The sequence below is a fragment of the Photinus pyralis genome, unplaced genomic scaffold (assembly GCF_008802855.1).
Source record: "Photinus pyralis isolate 1611_PpyrPB1 unplaced genomic scaffold, Ppyr1.3 Ppyr1.4_unclustered_Scaffold450, whole genome shotgun sequence".
NCBI classification, from domain to species: Eukaryota; Metazoa; Arthropoda; class Insecta; order Coleoptera; family Lampyridae; genus Photinus; species Photinus pyralis.
The window spans coordinates 309,165-332,436 of NW_022171596.1; the positions used below are offsets into that span (position 1 = coordinate 309,165).

General features: G+C 36.0%; 1 protein-coding gene across 1 annotated transcript in view; it reads right to left on the bottom strand.

Annotated features, from left to right (window-relative positions):
• Positions 1-11,577: 11,577 nt before the first annotated feature.
• LOC116182289 (ALK tyrosine kinase receptor) overlaps positions 11,578-23,272 on the bottom strand; it is a 36,074-nt gene continuing 24,379 nt past the window's right edge. The window contains exon 13 of the mRNA XM_031502812.1: positions 11,578-12,827. Coding sequence (XP_031358672.1) covers positions 12,507-12,827 — 321 coding nt within the window. The 3' untranslated portion in view covers positions 11,578-12,506. The remainder of the gene's footprint in view (positions 12,828-23,272) is intronic.

The following is a 23,272-nucleotide window of genomic DNA, read 5'->3' on the forward strand; positions in this document are numbered from 1 at the left end:
AATTTAATAGTAATATACTGATGTGCATAGCTACATATACGTGTAAAACATTAGAAATTAGTGTTTTTGCAGTTTATTTGTTGACAGTATTTACCTATTGACATTTTGAAATCAATCGCGTCTTTTAAATTAAATTGTAATTTAAATTTGTTGCAAAAAATTTGAGGTCTTTAAAATCGAACTTTATGACATCCAAACGAGTGTCATAAAGTAGACTTTATAACATCCAAATAGAAAAAATAAGTTTGCGACCGTGTGTGAGTAAAGATGGCGTAACCAACTCGTTACTTTCTTACACAACGTTTAGGCAAAGCCTATAAGGTTGTATAAGAAAGTATGGTGATGGCAAAAAATTTCGATGTCGATTTTTTAACGGAATTACACGTTTTAGGTGTTTTTAAGTCATTTTAAGCAATTTTTGGAAAAAACAAAAAGTCCGATTAATTTGAAATTTAAAACATAAGCTTTTTAGCCAAAAAGTAAGGACGTATCAACTTTTGGGCAAAATCGGACCACGCATAAAGGTACTTTATTTGAAGCCCTTAAGGGTTTTTTAAAAATATATCAGAAACTAACGCAAATATTTTCACCAAATTTTATATATTGCCTTTTCTTGTTATTATCTAAGATATATATTTTATTTTGAGCAAAATCGGGTTACGCGTAGGAGTAGGAGTATTTGAAGCCCTTAAGGGTTTTTTCAATTATATTGAAAACTAACATAACATTGTCACCAAATTTTTTACTGTACTTTTAATAAGAAAGTCGTGTGCTGTACCACACCAACATTCTTATTGCTTTCTCACAAAAGTGGAAGCAATATTATCCGCACTTTGTCCGTCCGTCTGGGTAAAATTTGTAGACAAGTTTTTTCATAGTAATTTTGAAGCTATCGACATATTTTTTTTTTAAATTAAAGGTACATTATCGAACCAAGCGAAATTATTTGGAATTTCTCAATATCTTGGGAGCTATGTCTACGTCTTTTATGAAAATATAAGTTGAATTTCTACATCAGTTCTGAAAATTCGGAAAAACTTCGGGGAAATTTGGAAAACTTCTGGAAACATCGAAAAAATTTGAAAAACTTTGAAAAACATCAAGAAACTTTGGAAAATCTCCGAAAATTTTCGAAAAATCTTTGGAAAATTTTCGGAAAATTTTTTTTAAATCTTCGACAAACTTAGGAAAACCTCGGAAAAACTTAGATAACTTAAACTTACCGAAAAACTCGGAAAATTTTCGGTAAACTATGGAAACAGTTCGGGAAACTTTGAAAAACATCAAGGAAATTTAAAACATCTTGGATAAACTCGGAAAATTTTCGGGAAATCTTCGGAAAATTTTTGGATAATTTTTTTTTAAATCTTGGGTAAACTTAGAAAAACTTTAAAAAAAACCTCGAGAAAACTTAGATAACTTGATAAACTTACGAAAAAACTAGTGTGAGAAAGCAATTCTTTGTAATCACGAGTGATAACGCGTTTTTTTTTGTTTGTGCGAACATAATTCCACTGATTTTATGACACCTATAGACGTGTTCTTAAAAAATCATGTGCAATGCATTATTAACGATACAACTATTGAAATTTATCACCTTGTCTATTAAAATTAATTCCTTAACCTCGTGTTCGCCGCCATGTTTAAATGTCAAAATCAGCTGTTTACTCGTTTACTTTTCCAGACCGTTTATTTTCCAGAAGCAATTTCAGTAAATTGTGCACGACAAGACGCATGCGTAATCGCAATAGTAGTGCTCAAACTAAACGAAGCAAACAAGTAAATTTATAACCGCATATTTGTGCAATTGCAGTATTCATCTGAGTAAATTTTCGACCGTACCCTGTATATACTTTAAATTTGTACCTAACTTCACTCTGCAACAACTTTACGTTTGCGACCTTTGACGACGGCCGACGTTGCGCATGCGCGCACCTAAGCGCACCTGCGACCTGCCATTTGCTTGCAATTTTTCATGAAAAAGATTCCAAAAATCCAAAGTGAAAGTGCTAGAGCATCTGTGAATCGTTTTATATTCTTATTTTTTTATCCGCACGAAGCGCAATTTATGTTAGAATGATATGTTAATATTTTGGCGTTTGTTTGAAATATTTTGCGTTTGTTGTGCATTAATTTTGCGTTGGTTATACTCCTATATTGATTTTGCGTTTGTTGTGTATTAATTTTGCCATTGTCGTGTTACTGCTTCTTTCGCACATTGTCTGCTGTGTGCTTGAAGTTGGGCATGAGTGCAGTAAATAGAAGCAGGACTGGCTATGTGCCATTTAACTTTTGCAGAGACTTTCAAAGGGGTGTGTGCACGAGGGGCCCTAACTGCCGTTTTGTACATGTTTCGGCAGCGGAGCAGAGAATTGCAACCCGAAACGATCCGGCAACCAGAGATATCGCAATTGAGATCCGTCGCGCAATAAATGTTCGACCTCTATGTAATGACTTTGTTCGTGGCGTATGTAGAAGAGGCGAGGGCTGCCTAAACCGACATCGTCGGCCAGACGAACATTTTGAGCCGTTGGTGTGTCCGGTCTGCCTAGACCGTATTTACAAGGGTTTCTTGAGGTGCTTTGAGGCCTGCCACCATGTGGTATGCTGGCAGTGTTCTCAACACCTCCGTAACATCTGCCCTAAGTGCAGACAGTCGTCACAAATATTAGAGTTATATGCTTAATTACTTAAATCTTACATTTAATTAAAATAAAACTTTCTTGATGTGGATGAGTTTTAATCTTTTTTGATGCACTGTGAAATTAATTCTTTTTCATTTTGTAAACATTGCTAGCTGGTAGCGTAATTTGAAGCATAACTGGATTTTATGGACAGACGATACAGGACAGGTATTAACAACACCATACATTAGAGTAGAGGGTATTGCAATTGGGTTGTGCTAAAAAATTACGCATATAGATAAAAAAAATTTCCTAAAATTAACCGAAAGATATTCTTGTCCTTTAGAAAGGGTTAATAATCAGTGTGGTAGTACACATTATTATAAAGTAAATTAAGTGCTGTTTTTATTATAGGCACTTGAAGGACTTTGTGTTAAGTTTACCCCTTGAATGTAAATTGGATCTATGGAAATAATTTTGAAGCAATTAACTCTTACTAGAAAATACTTTTGAAAGGGTGCTTTATCTGTTCACATTTGACCTGCAGAATACTGCTACATCAGGTGTTCAAAAACGTAACTAACAATGTAATTTTAACTACACTTCCTCATTCCAGTAAATGTTAGGAATTTGTCTTTGGGCGAGTTTCTACAAGATTGAGCTTTTGTTGCATCATTGGTTTGATTTCTGGTGTTGACAAGTGCCCACTTTAAGCAGTAGAAGGCAGTTTAGCCGTTCTGTTAGATAGGCTTCCAACTGATTTAGAATTAGAAATTAAATGAAATTTATGTAATAAACGTGTTTACTCTCAGTTCTCTCGTACACACAGTGCAAATTGTTACCAGAGTAATTTCTGATTTAGACTACAAATTTTATTTAATAAATTGTAATATGCCTATTGTTTTACATTATTTTCACTTGTATTATAGTCTCCCGCTTCATAAATCACTGTTAAACCCGAGGTTATTAAACCATTCCTCTTTGTGTCGCACTGCTTGGGCACTGATAGCTGCTGCTTTGTTTGATTATTCTGTATAAATTTATTGCCACAGTACCTTTTTTTTAACTGATTAATATTAACAGAAATCTGTTTGATAGGCCTTATTGTCATAGTATTAATCATGGAATATATGAAACCTTCAAATGATTCATCTAAAAAAGAAAAATATGTAACTTAAAATTGGATTAGGTGTATTCACTTTCTATAGTCCTTGCTTCAAAGATGATATCACTTTGAGAATCACTTGCTAAGTATATTCGAGATACATGATTGCCAATTCGCTTTGGTAAAAGTGATAAAGCCACATTTGTGTAGCTTCTTTTATGTTCTTTACTTTAAATGCTGTTATTCATTCACATGCCAGCATTAATATCTTGCACAGGATAGACTAAAATTGTGGTCGAATACATATGAGATTCAATAAGAATATTCTTGCAGCACATTTTTTGCGAATTCAAAAGTATTAACATTTGAATTTATGATGTTCCATCTCGGTGGATTATTTATAAAATATGTACTATCAAGGTTCACGGATAATTTTTCTTATGTCAAAATTTATCGATTTAGTCGAGTGTCGAGTTTAGGGGAATTTAAGTTTAGGAGGGATATGCATGTTGTACAGACTACAGATTGACCTGTCACTTTTGTAATCACTCTGGTTATAGTGCGCCATCTTACATTCACACATTCAGATGTAGGTAATACAGGTTTCGTATTATACGCTATTAAATTTCGACGAAATACAAGTTCGACAAAATACAAGTTATACGAAATGCCTGTTAGGTGCTTTTTTTTATACGCAATTTTTTTATATGTAATACAAGTTATACGAAATGCCGGTTAGCTGTTTTAACAGTTATATGCATTGCTTTTTATACGTAATGCAACGGCACGATTATTTCAGTGGTTTATCTTTATAGAGGACGATATTTTCAACATTGCTCGATTTATTATCTACTGTTTCCATATAATTAGTGCTGGGTATAGGTAGAGGCACATAAGCGAAAGTAGATTTACAACCACCGAATGAAGAAGAAGAATAAATTACAATAATGGCATAAAGTGCTACCTATTTTTATACCCATATACCTACACAGCATCATAGATCGAGTGGAATTGCTTGGGTAACATTATTCCTTTTTAAGTTGTTGAAAGAAAACTGTAAAGCACCGACGCCTATACACAAAATTTAATATCCTCATAAAAGTTATGAAACAAAGTCGAATACCAGTATGAAAGTTTCGCATAACGACCTCAAAAATCATGTCAATATGTGTTAATTGTCCTCGTTAAACAATGCAATGTTTCTAATACTTTGAAAAGGATTACTGTATACAAAGTCAAGAATCCTTAGAGCAGACATTGGGAGGGGGGGGGGGGCAGAATTTAATCCCTTTAATTTGTTTCTGGGTAAGGTTTCCCCTAGGATGCGTGCTTTAGGAGCGAATAACTGAAACTGGAAAATTTCGAAATTTTTGGGGATCAAAAGTTATGCTCAACTCCTGGAGGCGTACAAACTCAGATTATTCGTTTTCAGGACTTTCTTCTGGTTTTAGAACGATTTCTAGCTTTCCCCAGATCACATGAACTAAATGTGTTTCAGTTCTTAGTGAAGTGTCCATACAACATATGTACGTGGTTCAATCCGTTTGATACCACATTTCCCTATACCCAGCACCAAAGGTATTCAAGTTATTCAAGGTTTTTCAAAATTGTTGACGCTTGACTGCTTTTATTTAGGGCCCTCTTGATTTGAATTTCAAAAAGTATTCCAAAATCAACAATACTGACTCGATGCTACATGAAAATGATTTAAATTTTGATCGTACATCTACAGGGTGTTTTAAAACTAATGGTCATTTTGAATAATAATTTCAAAATTAATTTTTTCAAATGAAACCTGCCTTTTCTGCACCTTCAAATGTCGAAAAGAAATTCTGAATCGATCAATAATTACATTACCTATATGTTTTGCTTCTGCTTTTTATTGAGGAGTCTGATCGAAAAGTACGAATTGTCTTGGATTCTACGCACCAAAATTAATAAGAAAAAGTGTTTTTCCGAGAAATTTGGGTGCGGTCGATTTTTGGTAAAAAAGGAAGGTAATACACTACCTTTTTTTGAGGCGCGAAAAAAAATTGTCTCAGATCGAAACGGAAAAAATTTTCTTATAGAATGTGGCCTGTAGAATCCATAATTTCAAACAGTTCCAAGATTGGGCTACTAGTTCAAAAGTTACAGCCCTTTGTTTTGGATTCTACGCACCAAAATTAATAAGAAAAAGTGTTTTCCCGAGAAATTTGGGTGCGGTCGATTTTTGGTAAAAAAGGAAGGTTATATACTTCCTTTTTTTGAGGCCCGAAAAAAAAATTGTCGCGGATCGACCCGGAAAAAAAATTTTCTTATAGAATGTGGCCTGTAGAATCCATAATTTCAAACAGTTCCAAGATTCGGCTACTAGTTCAAAAGTTACAGCCCTTTGAATTTTCTTTCGAAATTGGTTTCTAGTCTATAACTTTTTATTCATTCATTCATTCATTCATTTTTATTTAATTCCTTCGACATATCACATTTGTATGGAACAAGTCAATATAACATTAATTAAACAAACAAACAGCTAAACAAACAAACAATTAAATATTGGAAGATATAAAAAATTCTTGTATGTTGTAGAAACACCCATTGACTAGATACTCGTACAATTTCTTTTTAAATTTTTTCCATGTAAGGAAGGTTCTTATGTTATAAGGTAAATGGTTGAAAATTTGAATTCCTGAAACTAGTGGAGAATTTTGTCCTATTTTTGATCTGGCCAATTCTGTCCTGAACTGATCATTGTTGCGTAAATTATAAGAGTGCACATCTCTATTTGTTTTTAGTTTCTGCTGACTATTAAAAATAAGTTTACTTATTTCAAATATATACATGCCGGTTACGGTAAGGAGGTTAAGTTCCCTGAAGATCTCCCTGCTGGTATGAAATTTGGATACATTCGTAATTGTTCTCAGAATTTGTTTCTGAGATACGTGTTTTGACTTAATGGATATTCCCCATAGACATATACCATACCTAATTACAGACGCAACCAACACAATGATATATGTTTATTAATTGTGGTAACATCATAACCGTCCGTAAGTTCCTGAACATAAAGTTTAGTTTGGAAAGTTTATCAATGACCTTAGTACAGTGCAATTTCCAGTTTAGACGTTCATCTATTATAATTCCTAGAAACTTAGTAGAAGTTACTTTTTGGATCGCCTTACCGTCGATTAATAAATTTACAGTTTGAGGTTCAATATTGTAATTATGAAATCTAATGTAGCTTGCTTTGTTTCCATTTAGAGTTAAAGAGTTCCTGTTGAACCACTGATGAAGTTTACGTAGATTTACATCGGATATTGCTTGAAGAGAGTTATGATCTTTATCTGAGATTAATAAGGAGGTGGCATCCGCATAAAGCACACAACCAATTTGTTCATTTAGGCAAGATGTTAAATCGTTGACATAGAGTAAAAAGAGAATGGGTCCCAAAACTGACCCCTGTTTGACGCCCATCTCACAGTTGTAGAATTTGATGTGTGTTTACTGTAAACTCCAGTTTGGTATTGAGTCAATGTGACAACCTGTTTCCTGTCTAGTAAAAATGTGGACAACCATTGCAGAGTTACACCCCTTACGCCATATTGCCATAACTTATCCAATAAGTGTTTAATATTGACGCAATCAAACGCTCTTGTCAGATCATAAAATATTCCTAGCGGGTGTTCTCGTTTATCTAGGTATTCTACCAACCGTGTACAGAACCATTACACACTGCCTTCTTTTGAGGGCCGAAAAAAAATTGTCTCAGATCGACGCGGAAAAAAATTTCTTATAGAATGTGGCGTGTAGAATCCATAATTTCAAACAGTTCCAAGATTGGGCTACTAGTTCAAAAGTTACACCCTTTTAAATTTTTTTTCGAAATTTGTTTTTTGTCCATAACTTTTGATTGAGGGGTCTAATCGAAAAAGTACGAATTGTTTGTGATTCTACGCCCCAAAATTAATAAGAAAGTGTTTTCCCGAGAAATTTTGCTGTAGTCGATTTTTGGTAAAAAAAAGGAAGGTTTATACACTGCCTTTTTTTGAGGCCCGAAAAAAAAATTGTATCAGATCGACCCGGAAAAAAAATTTTCTTATAGAATGTGGCCTGTGGAATCCATAATTACAAACAGTTCCAAGATTGGGCTACTAGTTCAAAAGTTACACCCTTTTGAATTTTTTTTCGAAATTTGTTTTTTGTCCATAACTTTTTATTGAGAAGTCTAATCGAAAAAGTACGAATTGTTTGTGATTCTACGCCCCAACATTAATAAGAAAAAGTGTTTTCCCGAGAAATTTTGGTGTTGTCGATTTTTGGTAAAAAAGAAGGTTATACACTGCCTTTTTTGAGGCCCGAAAAAGAAATTGTCTCAGATTGACCCGGGAAAAAATTTCTTATTGAATGTGGCCTGTAGAATTCATAATTTCAAACAGCTCCAATATTGGGTTACTAGTTCAAAAGTTACAGCTTCTGAATAAAGTTGAGAAATGGATTGTGGAAAACTTGTCGCCTTCATCAGTTCACCTTTCCCATTCCTTTCGAGTATCACACACATGATGAGGATAGAGTGCTGTGTAGGCTGGTTCACGGACCGGAGCCAGCTGTGGACGTTCTTTTGAACCTTTTGAACGTTCTTTAGTTGTTCCCACGCTACATTGTAATTATGACTGAATGACTTTCGCTGCTTGCTAGTGAGATATCCACGAAGGTAATGGAGCTTATGGTTCACTTTTAACTTGCTTACATCAGGGACCAGAGACACTAGCTGTAGGTAAAGCTTTTTAATAAAGCCACGGGGAAGTGAGGTTCACACCGAACTGAACTCACCGAATACAATAAGGGTATAAGAAAGGCAAAACGCGACTCATGGAGGAGGTACTGCCAGGAAATTGAATTGAAGGTGCCACACACCAAAGAGCATTACAAAAAGGAACAGAAGGTAGAATTGCTTCCTTGAAGAAAATTGAGATGGTTTATACAGACCGCAAAACAGACTTTGGAGCGTTTGCTTCAATCGCACTTTCCGGGATCAAGAACCCTCGGTCAAAATGATGAGGGCGAACCAATTACTCTGAAACCACTTCTCAGGGAGAACAGAAGAGATTCGATTGTGACGAGCGAAGACTTTCCATCCGTGGAAGTCCACAGGGATGGCTGGAATCTTTCCTGCTCTACTGCAAGAAGGCGTTGACCTGCCAGCCTCCACACTCTGTACGTTACTCGGGGAAAGTTAGACAAACAAAAACCGATGCGTCAGCAATGAGCAAAAGTAAGTTACAGCAAATGTTATTTAATACAGTACAAAACCCAACGAAAATCATATGGGATCCATTGACTCTAGTCGAGTATGTTGTATTAAACGAGCAAGAGACGAGTTCAGACTGCTTTATTTAGTTACAAATATACAACCGTACGATTCTTAACAGTGTTGTCGATACTTAAATATATACCTAACAGAGTACTGGCAAAAATTAAAAATGTTCTAATTTTTTTTAGTTGGAATGAAACCCTTTATTTAATTAAACTAGTACCCCAATAAGAAAAAGTCATAAAGCAAAAAACTTCTGTTGTCAAAAATAAGGGAGATACATAAATTTAAATCTTCATAGGGGTCAATTGACCCCTCTTGGGACTGCTAGTGTTAATTACATTCTCAAGGTCATCCAAGGACAATGAACCCCATTTTTGGTGATGTCAAATTACATTTTCAAGGTCACAAAAGAACAATGATCTCATTTTATGTGGTGTTTAGGTACATTCCCAAGGTGATCCAAGGTCAATGAACCCATTTGTTGCGATTTCAATTTATATTTTCAATGGCGTAGAAGGTCAATGCCCCTCCCCCCATGTAATGCGGTCTCAAATTACATGTTCGGAGTCACTGAAGGCCATTGACCTTCTTTTTATGTATGGTGTTTTCAAGGCCCTCATCTTTTGTGGTGTATAATTATAATGTCAAGATCATCAAATTTGATTTTCAAGGTCAATGCTCCCATTTTTGTGGTTCATTTTCAATGTTATCATAGTTTAATGACCCACTTTTTTGCTGTGTTAGATTCCATTTTCGAGTCCATCAAAACTCAATTACCTCATTTGTGTTATTCTATCAATTTTTAGTTCAAGGTCATCAAAAGTCAATGACGTGATCTTGGATAACTTTGAGTGTAATTATACAACACATAAAATTGATGTAATTGATCTATGACCTTGAACACATAATGTGGCACCTCAAACAATGCAATCATTGACCTTGTATGTCCCTTAAAAAATTTAATTTGATGCCGCAAAAGTGACCTTGGATGAACGTTATGTTCAACCGCAAGAGATGAGGAAATTGCCCTTCTATGACCTTGAAGACACCCCACATAAAAAAGTTATCGGCTTTCAGTGACCTCGAACATGTAATTTGAGATGGCAATACATGGGGGCATGGACGCTTCAATGCCCTTGAAAATATAATTTGATACCGCAAAAAAAATGAGTTCATTGACCTTGGATGACCTCGAGAATGTAATTTTGGACAATGAGATATATGCCCTTGAAAACGTAATCCGATATCACAAAAAATGGGTTCATTGTTTTTGGATGACTTTGAAAATGTAATTCCACGACACATAAAAATGCAGTCATCGACCTTGAACGTCCTTGAAATTGTAATTTGACAACACAAAAATGGGTCCATTGACCTTGAATGACATTGAAAATGTATTTTTACGTCACAATTCGGCCATCGATCTTAGATGACATTGAAAATGTAATTTGCCAACACAATGGATGTGATTAACCTTGAATGACCTCGAATACATGTAATTTGACACCTCAAAATGGGGCCATTATCATTTCTTGCCCTTGAAAATGAACATTACATCAATTGTTGACCTAATTTCCCAAGTAACCTAACACGTGGCACCCGACTTTCATCTTGACAAAATTTCTAAGGTCACCGCCCACGTGGCACCCAACTTTCACCTTAACCTAATTTCCAAGGGTGCTGCCAAGTAGCACGTCACCTTGCCCTATTTTCCAAAATCATCACCAGGTGGCGGTCCAGAGTCGCTCCTATTAAAGTCACTAGATATAGAAAGTACCGCAATCATCCGCTATTTTTGGGCAAATTTGCTGCCAACTTAAAAAAATTGACAAATAAAATCTGAATAGCTGTCATTTTTTATAACCTAACTTCATACTACTGTCATGTTTTATAAAAATATATACAGATATCTCCAAACAGGTGGAACAATCCCTAACATTAAAGTTACTAGAATCTGGTAACTTCCGCCATTTTTGGGCAAAAATCATGCGTTCTCTCTCTAACACACGAGCCCAATGGATAGCGGTACTTTCTATATTTAGTGACTTTAGCTCCTATGTATCTAGTGGAAATTCAGGCAAAACTCACTTCAGACAAAATTCCAGGACAGGACCATTCCAAGATATCTTTCTGGAAACCGCCAGCGGAGAATTAACACCGCCTATCTTAAAGCTAAGTAGGATGAAAATAAAACTCGCAACAAAAATTGTCATTGGCCACTGTACTGTCGCTCTATCTGTTAAATATACGGGTATTCTTGAAGGGTTGACAATACAGGGGAGCACAGTACACCAAAAGGTCGCAGTGCGGCAACCAATTGGAACCACCCCTAGCATAATGATAGTAATAATCATAAACTCGGTCGCCGCTTATCTTGCTTCTTGTCGAGTTGTTGACGGAGACTACCGTCCTGACACTCCACGAGAATCTCGCACTGTGCTGCGTACTCCGGCTCGAAGAACCAAAAGATTATGTCATGGGTAAAGTGATGCGCATTACAACAGTTTAGTAATGATGCGCTCTAGATCAGGATTGATAGCAATAATTAAACTGCATGTCTTCAACATTGATTTATTGTATGAATAGGTACATTGAAAAAAGTGTGCTACAAATATTTTGACATGTAAAAGGTCTTCAAAATATATCCAACATACTCCTTTCACCCGTTTTTTTCCTTCGAACCAATTGTTTCAGAGCTCAACAATAAAATCTCTACCGTAATTCCAGTCTTTCAAAATTTGCTCGCTGCGTGATATTGTAGTTCTCAAACGACAGTTCGTGGTTTTTTTAAGATAATCAAATGGTGTAAATGCATTTTCTGGTTTACAGTTAAATTCTACTAACTCTCAACACGGCCGCCGCTTCAATACTAAATTGATATATTTCTCACATTTTCTCCTCCAATATTATTAATATCTAGATCACCTACTTAATTAAGGTCTACTCTATTTTGAGGTGTGTTAAAGCTGTATGTAGTCTTTTATGAATTTGCCCATCAAAGTCATACCATAGACATTTTAAAATTTGGGGTTACTATGAGCTGAACCGTAGGTCTACACAGTCACGTATGTATATGGTAATTTATCATGCATATGACAGAGACATGTTTTGTGTTCACATTGATGCGCCATCCCAAAAAATTTGTTAAAAAAAACTACATCGACATCCATACAACAGTCGCACTTAGTAACATCACACATCGCATAATGTTTATAAAGCTTATATTTGGCGTACACCGTTCTGGAAGATGTGACCACCTAAAAAGGCCGAAACAACCCCCAGTGTTTAGTTAAACATTAACTACCAATACTGTACAGTTCTGCACAATAAATATAGCGTGACCGCATTATAATTCGTAAAAATATATCTCGGTTTGCTACTTTTTTTTATACCCTTGAGCCCTCAAATATTAACAAATTCGCTTGGAGTTTGGTTTTCCCTCTTAAACTGCAAATATTTACATAATATCCTTAACACTTTTTTTTTAACAATGAACACTATCATTAATCAACGTTCCGTTGGGGGTTTTGCCCGTGCTGAAGACCCCCTCCTTGTAAGGTCCGTTCTGCAACACGCCGTTCCCCATCTTCACTTCGTCTGGATTTAGGTTAGCGTACGACTTCTTGTTGGGAGAGGACATCGACTGCTTGACCAGCGCGCCGGCGTCCAGTGAAACGCCCGCCCTTAACGTTGGGGTTTCGGTCTTTGGTTTGGCGGTTATGTTTGTTAAAATGTTGCTCGGTAGGGATACGGGCGATATCTTTTCCGGCTTTGAGACGGCTACTGGCGCTAGTAGCTTTTCCACCTGAAACCCAACGTTATACATTATCGAAACTGCTTCAAACACGCAGAATGGGGTTTCACGGTATCTCACTCCGGATTGTGTACAGGATGACAGGATCAAGATGCTGGTTGCTCCTAGATCAGATAAGATAAAATTAGCTTGGGTTTATGAGAAATGAGCACAGTACAGCTGAATCACATCACGCGTTATAGATAGATAATGGAGCTGCCCACTTTTTGCGAAGGTAAAGGAAAAAATTAATGCGTCTTGAGCTGTCGTAGAGATGAGGGCGAGAACCGTTTTGGGCACACGGAAGCGTCAACTGCGCAGTTCAAAATATCGCGAACACTTAGAAAGTTACTTAGTTAACTCAGTTTTCAGTTTTTTCAGTTGGCGATTTGTCAGTTTTTTTTACAAATACTCTAAAAATAAAAAAGTCATCTAATGGATTCGGTAGTTAATCGCTGTATAGAACTTTAGTGTATTAACTCAGTTAGAAAGAGCGAGTTTTGCACTGTTCGAAGGTAAGTTTAACTAATGAAACTTCTAACTCGGTTGAAAAATTAGATACTAAGGGGTTATGTAACGGTAGCTTTAAATATGCATTTAAATTTTGTCGAAATTTGGTTATGAAGTTAGAAATTGTGGGACTTGTAAGAAGTAGAGCACTTTGGGCATTGCATACTATTCATACTGGGTGTTACGTTCAGTGGAATTTTCACAATAAGATTCTTAAAACCATGTTGGAAATGTTTCTTGTCATTGCTATGTATTTTAGTGCCAGAGCGAATTATTTTTTTCTGAGATCCGAATACCAAGGCGACACCGAGCATGAGAATTTAGCTAATATTTAGTACTTCGTAAAGATAATAGTGCGAATTAGTTTTTAGATGAAACTTTGGGATTCATTCGGGTTTTTCACTACCAGGGTAATCGATGTGTAGCCTAAAAAGGAGAGTTGTCAATTGATCGCAAGAGAGTTAGTAGTATCCCGTGATTTCTGGTAGAATTTGGAACAGATTTGCGTTTTGAAAAAATCAAAAAAGGTATGAAGTAAGTAAATTGTAATGTATCGATTTTATACGAGCATAAAAAAACACGGATTAGGGAAGGGATTGAAATTCGGTTATTCGTAGTTGTAAAATCGTCCTAATTGACACATTAGAAAGAATAAATAAGAAACATTAGATGCAAATTTTTACGTATTTTTTACTCCTATCTGTGATTGGTAACCTAACCTAGTGTTTTCAATTGTTTGGTTGTATTAATAAAACATGGTGGTTTGTTCGTAACTTTTAAAATACCTACAAGGATACAACAAAAAAGATAGCTTTCCATGAAATTTTGCATCACTTGAAAATTCAATAAAGCCAATGAGCACGATCCGTCACTTATTTTTCCTAATTCATTGTCACTGAAAGAGAATTGTATCCAACTGAATTCTGTATCCGCATTGTCACTTGCAAAGAGGTCGTCGTAGGTATATGAGGTACCATTCTTTTTTCATTTATGCAAAATTAAAGTTTTGAATTTATAAGGAAAAAAATCATCATAAATTCATGATCTTACGCTTTTGCGACTTTACGATTTTGCGATCCGATTACGTGATTTTCCGATTTTGTGATTTTGCGATTTTGCGATTTTACGACTACGATGTTACGATTTTGCGATTCTACGATTTCGCGATTTTCCGATTACGTGAAATTCCGATTTTGTGATTGTGCGATTTTACGATTTTACGACTACGATGTTACGATTTTGCGATTCTACGATTTCGCGATTTTCCGATTACGTGAAATTCCGATTTTGTGATTGTGTGATTTTACGATTTTACGACTACGATGTTACGATTTTGCGATTCTACGATTTCGCGATTTTCCGATTACGTGAAATTCCGATTTTGTGATTGTGCGATTTTACGATTTTACGATTTTACGACTACGATTTTACGATTTTGCGATTTTCCCATTACGTGAAATTCCGATTTTGTGATTTTCCAATTTTACGATTATACGATTTTACGGTTTTACGATTTGACGCTTTTACGATTTTACGATTTTGCGATTTTACGATTTTACGATTTTACGATTTTACGATTTTACGATTTTGCGATTTTGCGATTTTGCGATTTTGCGATTTTACGATTTTACGATTTTACGATTTTACGATTTTACGATTTTACGATTTTACGATTTTACGATTTTACGATTTTACGATTTTACGATTTTACGATTTTACGATTTTGATGATTTTGCGATTTTGCGATTTTACGACTACGATGTTACGATTTTGCGATTCTACGATTTCGCGATTTTCCGATTACGTGAAATTCCGATTTTGTGATTGTGCGATTTTACGATTTTACGATTTTACGACTACGATTTTACGATTTTGCGATTTTCCGATTACGTGAAATTCCGATTTTGTGATTTTCCAATTTTACGATTATACGATTTTACGGTTTTACGATTTGACGCTTTTACGATTTTACGATTTTGCGATTTTACGATTTTACGATTTTACGATTTTACGATTTTACGATTTTGCGATTTTGCGATTTTGCGATTTTGCGATTTTACGATTTTACGATTTTACGATTTTACGATTTTACGATTTTACGATTTTACGATTTTACGATTTTACGATTTTACGATTTTACGATTTTACGATTTACGATTTTACGATTTTACGATTTTACGATTTTACGATTTTACGATTTTACGATTTTACGATTTTACGATTTACGATTTTACGATTTTACGATTTTACGATTTTACGATTTTACGATTTTACGATTTTACGATTTTTACGATTTTGCGATTTTCCGATTACGTGAAATTCCGATTTTGTGATTTTCCAATTTTACGATTATACGATTTTACGGTTTTACGATTTTTTTACGATTTTACGATTTTGCGATTTTACGATTTTACGATTTTACGATTTTACGATTTTATTTTGCGATTTTATTTTACGATTTTACGATTTTACGATTTTACGATTTTACGATTTTACGATTTTACGATTTTACGATTTTACGATTTTACGATTTTACGATTTTACGAGTTTACGATTTTACGATCCTACGATGCTATGATTGTCCGCTCCTACGACCCTACGATACTACGATTTATTTATTAATTATATTTTTATTTTTGCCTTTATTACTGAGTGAGGGGGTGTTTCAAAAAAGCCTGCGCTACCGACCCAACCCACTATACATTTACAAATATCCATGCCCGAACCATGATTTGAACCAGGGACCCTCAGTACCGCAGTTCAACTTCAACTGACCTGCGCCACACGGGTCGGAAAAGGGCCGATCCGCCGATATTACGATCCTGTGATCCGACGATCTTACGATTCTACGATCCTGCGATACTACGATCCTACGATCTCACGATCTGACAACTTTACGATCTTACGATTTTTCGGTCCTACGATTTTACGATGCTACGACTGTCCGCTCCTACGACCCTACGATACTATGATTTATTAATTTATATTTTTATTTTTGCCTTTATTACTGAGTGGGGGGGGGGGGGTTCAAAAAGCCTGCTCTACCGACCCAACCTACTATACATTTACAAATATGCCCGAACCAGGATTTGAACCAGGGACCCTCAGTACCGCAGTTCAACTTTAACTGACCTGCGATCCTACGATCCTACGATTCTACGATCGCACGATCTGATAACTTTACGATCTCACGATCTTCCATCACCCCCTCGACCCCTTCAGTATTTTTGCAAAAGAAAGTTGCCTTTGCCTGAGTAAATTGTTGCAAGGTAATTGATGTAAAGCTTAGCTAGCCGTGGACATTTTTAGGTCGAAAAATTGCTACATTTAAATTAAACGTTCAGAGACTTGCCTACCCTTAAAAGTAGTGCAGCGAAGGTGGTACAATGGGTTAAGCGAAAAGCATCAATTACACAATAACAATTTCTTAGAATTCATGAGTTCGCATCGTCGGATTTTAAAAGATTTTTGAGGTCTTTCGATTTCTATGGTTCTTCGGATTTAGATTGGGATTGTAACGAAAGCTCGCTTTGCAGTTTAAATTTTAATTTTTATTTGAGTATTGTATATTTGTAAAATTTCGTGTACCGCTGCATTCGAATAGTAATCGTGAGTAGGTTTAACCACGGGCGGCGTTTAGCATTCGTGCGATAGTCCAAGCTAGCCGCAAAAATGGCGTCGGTTCCGTATCTGGGATTGCATTGTTTCGTGATAGCGCCACGTGAGTGGTTTTCTGACGGCAGACTTGAGCGACGAAAATTGATCCAAGCCGTACCGAGGCTGATAAACTTTTATGTTTGAAGTAGTTAATCTATTATCAACAAAGACCCACCTTGACATAAGGATGGTTGAAGCTATGTGAAGGAAGGCAACTCTATCTACATATTTCGGGCCATTGTCTATTCCTGCCAAATTCATACAACACGAATACGACCCTTGACCTGGGGAAATTCCGTATCAAGATGATTTCTATGAGGATCGTGGTCAGTACTTGGTGTGTGTAAAAATTGCAATAACTTTTGGATTCAATATACTTAACTATTACGTATTTTTGGGTTTCATTGCCAATCAGATTGATTAGTGACTTCCTATGTTAAGGGAGGTCCAACGAAATCGGCTTTTCTGTGTCAAGGGGTACAAGAAAATTAGTTTCGATACCAGGGAAGATTTTAATTGTTCGGTTCGAGTGAGCTAGTCCATATTTTTATGAATTTTAAGGTAATCAGTCCAAATATTGTAACTACACGTTACAAAATGTTTTTGTGCTGTGCATTTTCTGGGATTTTTCTGATTTTGATATTGCTTTCATTTCTTCTGTTTCTTCAGGTCCTTTCAAGCATTCTCCTTCAGTTTCAAAACTCAAGATACTATTCTCTATTATTAACGAGCTCCTAGCGAGTTTATAATTTTGCAGTGTCTGTCCGTCTGTTCGTTAGCACGATACCTCGAAAACGAATGCATGGATTACGATGAAATCTTGCAGGTGGATTCTTTATCAGATTTGTAGATCGGATGCCAGGTTCAAAATGTGGTTTACACATGCTATAGCCATACCCCGGAGCTGGTTTGCTTTATTTGTTTACACGTTGATTCAATTTTTAAAGTGGATCGCCCTAAGCTCAACTAATCAACTAATTGCCTCTAATGGATGAAGATAACCCTAACTTGTTTATTTGAAAAGTGAGTGGTGTAGTATCAATATCTGTGAAACGTTGGCCAAAGATCAAATGTTAATTACTTCATTTGTATATTTGTCGATAAGGGAATCGTACTTATATCGGATCTTGTCTCTTTCTAAGCAAAGTGACACGATGAAAATTCAACTGCTAGTTTTGGTGGTCTTTTGCTTCGCTTCGGCAGTTTTCGCCAGTGATGATTTTGGTAAGCTCGTATGAATAGGACGGTATTGCCGAAGACCTCTACATTTTTTTCCCTACAGTCTGCCAGGAGGGGGTACCTTACAAAGAAAACAATTGTAACAGATGTTGGTGTCAAAACGGTCACCTTGCGTGCCACTTGATGGGATGGTAAGCATGAACCTTACCGCCTTTTATCGACATAATCTTCAATTTGTTTCTAGCATCGGTAAAGTTACAGAAGATTTGCGGAAATGTGAGCCAGGAACGAGGAGTCAGGTCGATTGTAATGACTGCGTGTGCTTGAAGAACGTGGGCACGCTTTGTACTGACCACGACTGTAAAAAAGTGTAATTTTAGGCATACTGTTTTATTTTCTTCTTGTTCTATCAATATTAAACGCTAGAACTGGAACCTAAAACCCGATACCATAACCTAGGTTCTTATTGCGAGATACACCAGAAACCTTACCGTTACAGAAATTCATTACTTAGAACTAAAAACCGTTACCATGGTCGCCAGATGTATGGAAATGCACATGGATTCGTCGGATACTTGAGATTTGCTAGTTTCTTTTGACTCGCGTACCCATCGTATATTAAGTATGCACTTCTCACTCTCAGAGAGTCCTTCTGCCACTTTTGGTTCTTGAGTGTCTTTGAAATGTTGTTCGTCCTGGATACTTGACAATCTTCAGTTCCAGATTCACCTGAGTAGGTACGTGACCTTGAATTCTGGACCAAGTACTAGACCTAGGTCGTACCCTTGACATTTGATATTGGGTTTTGGTTCAACGCCATGGCTTTGGTCCAAGATCGTTCAAAACGAGAAAAACGTCGCGGATTGAACCCAATTGATTTAATCCTTTGAAAAATAGACTTTAATTTGGATCAATTAATTAATTCTGCTACGTGTTTTAAAGGGAGCGATAGAGAAAAAAGAAGGGCCTATTGTAAGACACTCCTAAAAACTTACGCAAGTTTTACAAAGAAGAAAAGTAAACCGTCCAAGCAAAACAATAAACGTTCTGTACTTACTGTAGCGAACATTCCAGAAATCTCGATAGACAGCGAGACGCCATGAAAAATTATGAAGTTATGGCACATTACTCTAGAACGCAAAGGGAACGCTTTGGTGTTGTCCATGAGGAACCTTGTTTGAAGCGCCAGCAGAACACGCTTCGGCTCATTGCGTAGCCAAGAGTCCCCAGGGATTGCCACGGAATTATTCAAGTTTCGGTTTGGGCGCTTAAGAGAAATTTACCTTCAACGTCCCGAGGTGGGTAGGGTGCATTTTCTACACTAGCAGGGGGGATTTCTTCATTATCTGGTAACAAAAGACCGGTCTTGTGCTAAGCCTGGTTGCGAAGATTTTTGAAAAACACTACAGTACGGCAACGGCAACTACAAATCTATGACGTTACAAAGATGGCAACTTCTCCAAAGAATTTTATTTTTTTTTAAATTTTGGCTTTATTTTTGAGTGGGCGGGGTTTCAGCCAAGGCTGCTCTACTAACCCAACCCACTATACATTTACAAATATCCATGCCCGAACCCGGATTCGAACCAGGGACCCTTAGCACCACAGCCCAGCTTTAACTGAACTGCGCCACACGAGCCGGCGAAGCGGAGAATGGATGTGGCGGTGGCCTTGATAAGTTAGACTGGCGCATCGTGCGCAACATGCTAGAGGTGGTATTCCAGGGGACCGGGGGGAATATTTGTCTGTTGCTTTAAGCCATTCGTAAGAAAATGGATTGTCTTTTATTCAAGAAAGGAAAGGAAGATCGTGCAAGTACCGCCATCAAGTTCGCGTTACAGAAGCAAAGTTGCTTGGGAGGCAGAGTGAGCATTCCAGCAAGATTAGTCATCGGCGATAAAGAACTAAGGCGGATGTGACGTAATTTTTCCGAGAAATATGACGTGTTTCTTCGAGAACATTCTGAAGGCGTCCTAGAGCGTTCTAAGAACATTCTAGAACCATTGTCGTTTACCATAGAAGCAAATTGTAGCGTATTTCAGTCAGTTCCAACATCGATACGTTCTTATGTTATAAATTGTTAGTGATAAATTGTATTTACTGTTATAAATTAGTCCATTTTAAGACTGTTGTAAATTTATTGTTAATTATTGTAAACAAATAAACGATTATAATTAAATTTACGTTACATTACATACATATAACGTTTTCCTAGCCTTATTTTTCCAAGTTGACACACAGTATTTACCCACGAAAGGGTGCACAGCTAAGACCACTATAATCCCATGAACTTTTAGGAAATGATTAATAAAACAGATAACACGCTAATTACTCTTACGCCGTCTAATTGGACACGTGGTTTTTTTCGAAACGTATTCGAAACACATTCATAATCAAATGACCTTCAGATACTTATCATCTTCTAAAATGTTTAAAACGCATTTGCTGACCTTAGTGGAAGGCAATTCCCAGGTTATATAACTAAGGAGTGACCTTGTTTTATGGTGCAAGGTCGCGCCCGAAAATTTCCCAGACGTTTTTGGGTTTTATTTTATACATTTCAATCTATTTAAGAACACAAACGAATGATAAAAAAATAATTGATAGAGAGAGGCAGAGAGATTTTTAAATGAATTAGAAACGGCTCTAGGCTACTAAGGAACTGGAATCTATTTGTACAGCGAAAAGCCCAAATCCCCAATATATAAAGTAACATTAAAGCAACCTGAATTTCCAGTCGGACATCCTGGAACCTTAACTCGGCATGTGGGAGACTTGGATCCTGCATTAATAACCTCATGGAAATGAGACCCACTCTTGCTTTAAAGCGTATGACACAAACGGTGAATGCTATGTTAAATTAGGTATTGAAGCTGTTGCTCGTCGAAGTTTCGAACTCGAGCCTGAAGCTTGTATTCCGATTTCCGGAACTGTAAAGCTGGATCCAGAAAGCTTGAACTGTAGTTTTGTCCTCAAGAAACCCACTCCGCAGTACTTGCCTAGAAAATTCAGATCTTGAGAGTTCTTAAGAAGTGTGAAATTTTCTTGCGGAGAATACTCATTAAGTGTACAGGGTGGCCAAATATGAATGCGAGGTACTGTATGTGGGAACCTGTCCATCGTAGAAGCTTGCGGTAAAAAAGTTATTACTAAAACGGCCACGAGAAAAACCTGGAAAATATTTTTAAGTTTCTGAAATGGCCGCTAGGGGCGTAACTGCAATCTGGAATCTAAAAAAGTGATTTATCTGTGAATTCCGCTATATTGACCTAAAAAAAAATGTCTGGTCTTTGAAGACGACGATAATCTGAACATTTTTTGTTTGAAAATTTTTCCTGTAGCTCTAAAAATGAAGTGGTGGGGCGTATTCAAAAGTCTCCGTAAAGAACACCCTGTATCTTCGAAACGACTGAACCGATTTTATCAAACTCGCGTTAATTGAAAATAGTTATTCTTCGGCTACAAATATTATAATATTTGAAGTTTTGTTAGTTTCACATATCGCCGCTTGATGGCTTTTTTCGGCATTTCGACAAAAATGGTTAATTTTCTCAAAAAAATTAAATGCGTTGGTTTGATTTTTTTTTCATGAAAAAGTAGCTAAATGATGCCTAAACAAGCTCGCGAAAACCGCATCTCGATATCTTGTTCCTAACCTAAAACTCAGGCCAAAGAAAATTTTCGAGAAAATTGTATACCCTCAAAATTTTATTTTTTAAAGCTAATTTTTCCGGAATTATTTTTTATATATAATTTGTGGCCCTAAGTTGGATCGATTTAAAAAAGGAAGCTTTTAATGCCGCCGTAAATGCTCGAAATGATGGCCATCACCATATAAAAATATATATCTCAAGATATCGAGATGTTGTTTTCGCGAGCTTGCGAGCATCATTTAGCTACTTTTTCATGAAAAAAAATCGAACCAATGCATTTAATTTTTTTGAGAAAATTAACCATTTCTGTCGGAATGTCGAAAAAAGCCCTCAAGCGGTGATATGTGAAACTAACAAAACTTCAAATAGTATAATATTTGTAGCTGAAGAATAGCTCTTTTGAACTAACCCGAGTTTGTTTTAATCGGCTCAGCCGTTTCGAAGATACAGGGTGTTCTTTACGGAAACCTTTGAAGTGGGTATCCCCCCCACTTCATTTTTAGAAATACAGGAAAAATTGTCAAACAAAAAAGGTTCAGATTATCGTCAACTTCAAAGACCAGACATTTTTTTGTCAGGTTAATATAGCGGAATTCACAGAAAAATTACTTTTTTAGATTCCAATTTGCAGTTACGCCCCCTAGCGGTCATTGCAGAATCTTAAAAATATTTTCCAGGTTTTGCTCGTGGCTGTTTTAGTAATAAATTTTTTTACCGCAAGCCTCTACGATGGATAGATTCTCAGATACAGTACCTCGCATTCTTAGTTGACCACCCTGTACATTTGTGTACATATAAGAAAATGCATACGATATAGTTAATGCTATATTTTTTATCATGAGATTATATTAAGTCAAAGGACGCATAGTTGTATCGATGTAGTAATGTGGATTGTAAAATAACGATTTCTAAGTTACATAAAAAAAGGTTTTATTACGCCTAACTTACAGAACGTCGGTTTTTTAATGTAATTTATGTATTTTATGAAATTGACGCAACAGGTTTTTTATTTAAAAAACCGTAATTTTTGTAAGTTACATAAATGTAATACCTATTTGATACATTTTGATCAGTACTTCGACAGACCATCAACGGTACTACCAACGTAGACGATTCACCGTTGAATCTAGTTTGGTTTAATGAAGATAATACAGCATCTAATTCGCGATCTGGAACTTCTTTCTCCAAACGACGCGAAATACCTACTACTTGGGTATTTTATTTAATACACCAAAATATATAATTGAAGTGTTTTTGTTTTCAAACACTCACAAAATTCAAAAAGGTTTATGGAATATTAAAAAAAAAAACATAAAAAACATAAATGACAGGTAATTTTACAAAAATATTTGTAAATTACGTAAAAAAACATAAATTACTGGTAATTTTACTGTAAAATTACGGTTTAAAAAAAATGGTAAGTTACATAAATTACATAAAATACCATAAAAATATAAA